At 62.1% G+C, this 3,278-nt stretch overlaps 1 protein-coding gene across 1 annotated transcript in view; it reads left to right on the forward strand.

The window, feature by feature from the left end:
• Window positions 1-31: 31 nt before the first annotated feature.
• The window catches only part of RAB13 (RAB13, member RAS oncogene family), a 3,939-nt gene continuing 692 nt past the window's right edge, over window positions 32-3,278 (forward strand). The window contains exons 1-6 of the mRNA XM_025040859.1: window positions 32-284; window positions 1,530-1,590; window positions 2,448-2,508; window positions 2,748-2,825; window positions 2,910-2,999; window positions 3,098-3,163. Coding sequence (XP_024896627.1) covers window positions 161-284; window positions 1,530-1,590; window positions 2,448-2,508; window positions 2,748-2,825; window positions 2,910-2,999; window positions 3,098-3,163 — 480 coding nt within the window. The 5' untranslated portion in view covers window positions 32-160. The remainder of the gene's footprint in view (window positions 285-1,529; window positions 1,591-2,447; window positions 2,509-2,747; window positions 2,826-2,909; window positions 3,000-3,097; window positions 3,164-3,278) is intronic.

A 3,278-nucleotide genomic window follows, 5' to 3' on the forward strand; every position in this document is an offset into this window, starting at 1 on the left:
GGGGGCCCCGGCGGGCCGCCTCTCCTTCCCGGAGCCTGGGCGGGGAGCGAGGAAAACTTCCTGGCCTAGGCTCCCGGAGGCTCTGCTTGCCAGCCCTCCAATCCCGCCCGCCGGTGCCCGGCGCTTCCCCGCCCCTCCCCCGGCTCCCCCAGTGTCCGCCATGGCCAAAGCCTACGACCACCTCTTCAAGTTGCTGCTGATCGGGGACTCGGGGGTGGGCAAGACTTGTCTGATCATTCGCTTTGCAGAGGACAACTTCAACAACACTTACATCTCCACCATCGGTGAGCCCACTGGCCATAGCCCAGACCCCCGACTCCCCGACACCCTCAGCCCAGGCACCGGAGCCCTAGTGGCCCCACCTTTCCGCCCCCCTAGAGCGAGGCTCCCAAGAAACTCCAGCCCCTCAGCCCCTGTCTCAGACCCATCCCCCACACGTGTCTGGTTGGTACCCAAACCCCTAACCTCTCCGCAGCCTCCAGGTGAGTCCTCCGTCTGCCAGCCCTTGGTTTCCTCGGTACCCTCCTTCCTCCTCATCTCCCAGATCCACCGTCCCCCAAACCCGTTCACCGGGAACCCAGGGCCCATTCCGCATTTCCTGTATTCCGTCTCCCGTATCATCCGCCTCCCGGCTCACCTCCCCCCTTCCCACAGTTTCAGTTTCCCGCTGCATCCCCACATTTTCACACTTCTCAGTCTCCCTGCCCCTCCACTTAACAGGGCCCAGGGGAGGGTGGGACAGAGTGGCCAGGTTTGCTCGAGGGTGGCCCAAGGACTGCAGTCATGAATGGGAAGGCAGCCTGGTGAAGAAGGTGGGAACGAGGGGACTTTTGGGGTCTCTGAGTCAGCCTGGTGACTCAGCCTCCTCCCTAGGCCTCCCAGCAGGCTGGAGGAGGTGTCCAAGTTTCCACGAAGAGCAGCGCCCCCCCTCCCCCCTCATCTTTCTTCATCTCCTCTGGTCTGGAAAATAAGACAAGGAGAGTCTCAAGACAATTCTGGTTAGAAAGGGGAAGGGAAAATGCCCCTCGTTCCTAGTTCAGTCTCAGGAGGATCTTCCTTCTCCTCGGCCTTTCTTGGTTCCAAGGCTGGCCTACGACCAGTGAATCCACGTGGACTGGCCTCAGCTACCTTTCTCCTCACGCTTGACCCTATAGGGCCAGGCGGATGGGTGGGTGCCCAGAGAGGAGGGTTCTGGGAAAACAGAAGGGAAAAGGAATCTGAAAGTAATGTTTTGGAGGAGATAGGCTGAGTTGGCAAGGCTGCTCGGACCCAAGGGGCGCCTTCGGGGCCGTAAGCCTCCCGCAGCATCGTCATCGCCTTCTCCCCCGCAAAACCCGTAAGATCTGAGTAAAAACAATACGCCTGCTCTACAAATACGGTCTCGAGAACATCCCTCTAGCTTCACACCTCCGGCGATGTTGCCGCTCCTTTCCCGTGTCCCACCTCACACTCGTGCACGCACACGCCTTCGCACACGCCTTCACACACGCCTTCGCGCCTCAGCTTCAGCGCACACTCTCCGCCCCCAGGCATCGATTTCAAGATCCGCACTGTGGACATAGAGGGGAAGAAGATCAAGCTGCAGGTCTGGTGAGTGGCCCCCGGGGCTCCCCGCCGGACTCCTCGTCTGCCCCCCACGGCCCCTTCCCCCTGTTTGGCTTCATCTCTCTCCTTTTCCCCGTGGCTTTTTCCCCGGCACTTGGAATCATTTCCGTCACTTCACTCAGATGTCCTTCCATCTCCCTTCCTGTTCGCTCGACTGTTTTCAGCTTCTTCGGTCACTCTCGCCTCTCCCGGCCCCGGAGCTCCCTCTGAGCCGGACGGCAAACGCGTGTTCAGCTCCGATGTGGAAACAGGCTCCGAACAGCTAAACAGCGAGTAGCCGGCTTGAGACTTGGTTCTAAGTCTGATGCTCTCTCTAAACCATGGGGAGCCCAGAAAGCCGAGTGCGGAGGTTTGACGTGGCTGTCGCGGGGAAGCCGAAGGTGTTTACGGGGAACCAGGCTTCGTGGTGGCATGAGGGTCCCACGGACACGAACAGACTGGTTCGATTCTGGTTCTGTCACGGCATGACCTTCGTTAGTCATTTCGCCTCCCCAAATCTGTTTCCCCATTTGTAAAATAGGGACGATAAAACATGTCTCCCAGGCATGGGGTGAGGATGCGACGCCATGACACACACACATGTAAAATGACACGTACGCAGTGCTTGGCGCGGAGCGGGCGCCCAGAGAATGAGCCGGGAGGTCTCGTGGCTTCGGCCTCTGTCGCCGGCCGGGATCAGCCTGTCTGTCTGTCTGTCATCCTCCTCCACTGTGTCCCGACTCTGTGCCTTTCAGCCCCATCGCGTTGCAAAGCTGAATTCTTAGCTGGCGGGGGCCGGGGCAGTTCTCGCTTTGGGGAGCCCTTCCCTGTGTCCCACCCCATGAAACGTTCCACCTCCTCAGGGACACAGCTGGCCAAGAGCGATTCAAGACGATAACTACTGCCTACTACCGGGGAGCCATGGTGAGAAGCGCGCCTGCGGGCGCGGGAGGGCCGAGGGCCGAGGCGACACGGGGGCTCTGCGTACAGAGAGGCAGGGGCTCGGGCAGGGGAAGTGGGGGTGCCCGCGTGGGCCGCAGGGGGCCCCGCAAGGCCTGGCCGTTTGACTCGTGGATAAAACTTGCAGGGTCACTTGGGGGACAGTGGGAGACCTAGACAGGAGTGTGGCCCCAGGCTCCATTGCCAGCTCTGCCGTCCCCCAGGGCATCATCCTGGTGTATGACATCACGGATGAGAAATCCTTCGAGAACATCCAGAACTGGATGAAGAGCATCAAGGAGGTGAGGGGAGGCCCGGGAGGACGGCGGGGCGGGAAGAGGCGCGGGCCCGGCCTGAGGCCTGAGCGGCGGCCTCCTTGCTCCCAGAATGCCTCGGCCGGGGTGGAGCGCCTGCTGCTGGGAAACAAGAGCGACATGGAGGCCAAGAGGAAGGTGCCTGGGGAGCAGGCGGACAAGGTCAGGGTCGGGGTCGGCGGGCGAGGCTCCGGGGCGGGCCCGGCGGAGCGCTCGGGGCACCCGCCCTTTTCCCAACCTTCTTCCCGCTCCCCCGACAGCTGGCCCGGGAGCACGGAATCCGATTTTTTGAGACGAGCGCCAAATCCAGCATGAATGTGGACGAGGTGAGGTACCCCGACCCCGGCCCCCGGCCCCGGGAGGGAGATGGCGCCCGGCGGGCCGACCTGACCGCCCCGCTCCCGTCAGGCCTTCAGCTCCCTGGCCCGGGACATCTTACTC

This window comes from Pteropus alecto, unplaced genomic scaffold, assembly GCF_000325575.1.
Source record: "Pteropus alecto unplaced genomic scaffold, ASM32557v1 scaffold49, whole genome shotgun sequence".
In the NCBI taxonomy this organism is placed as follows: Eukaryota; Metazoa; Chordata; class Mammalia; order Chiroptera; family Pteropodidae; genus Pteropus; species Pteropus alecto.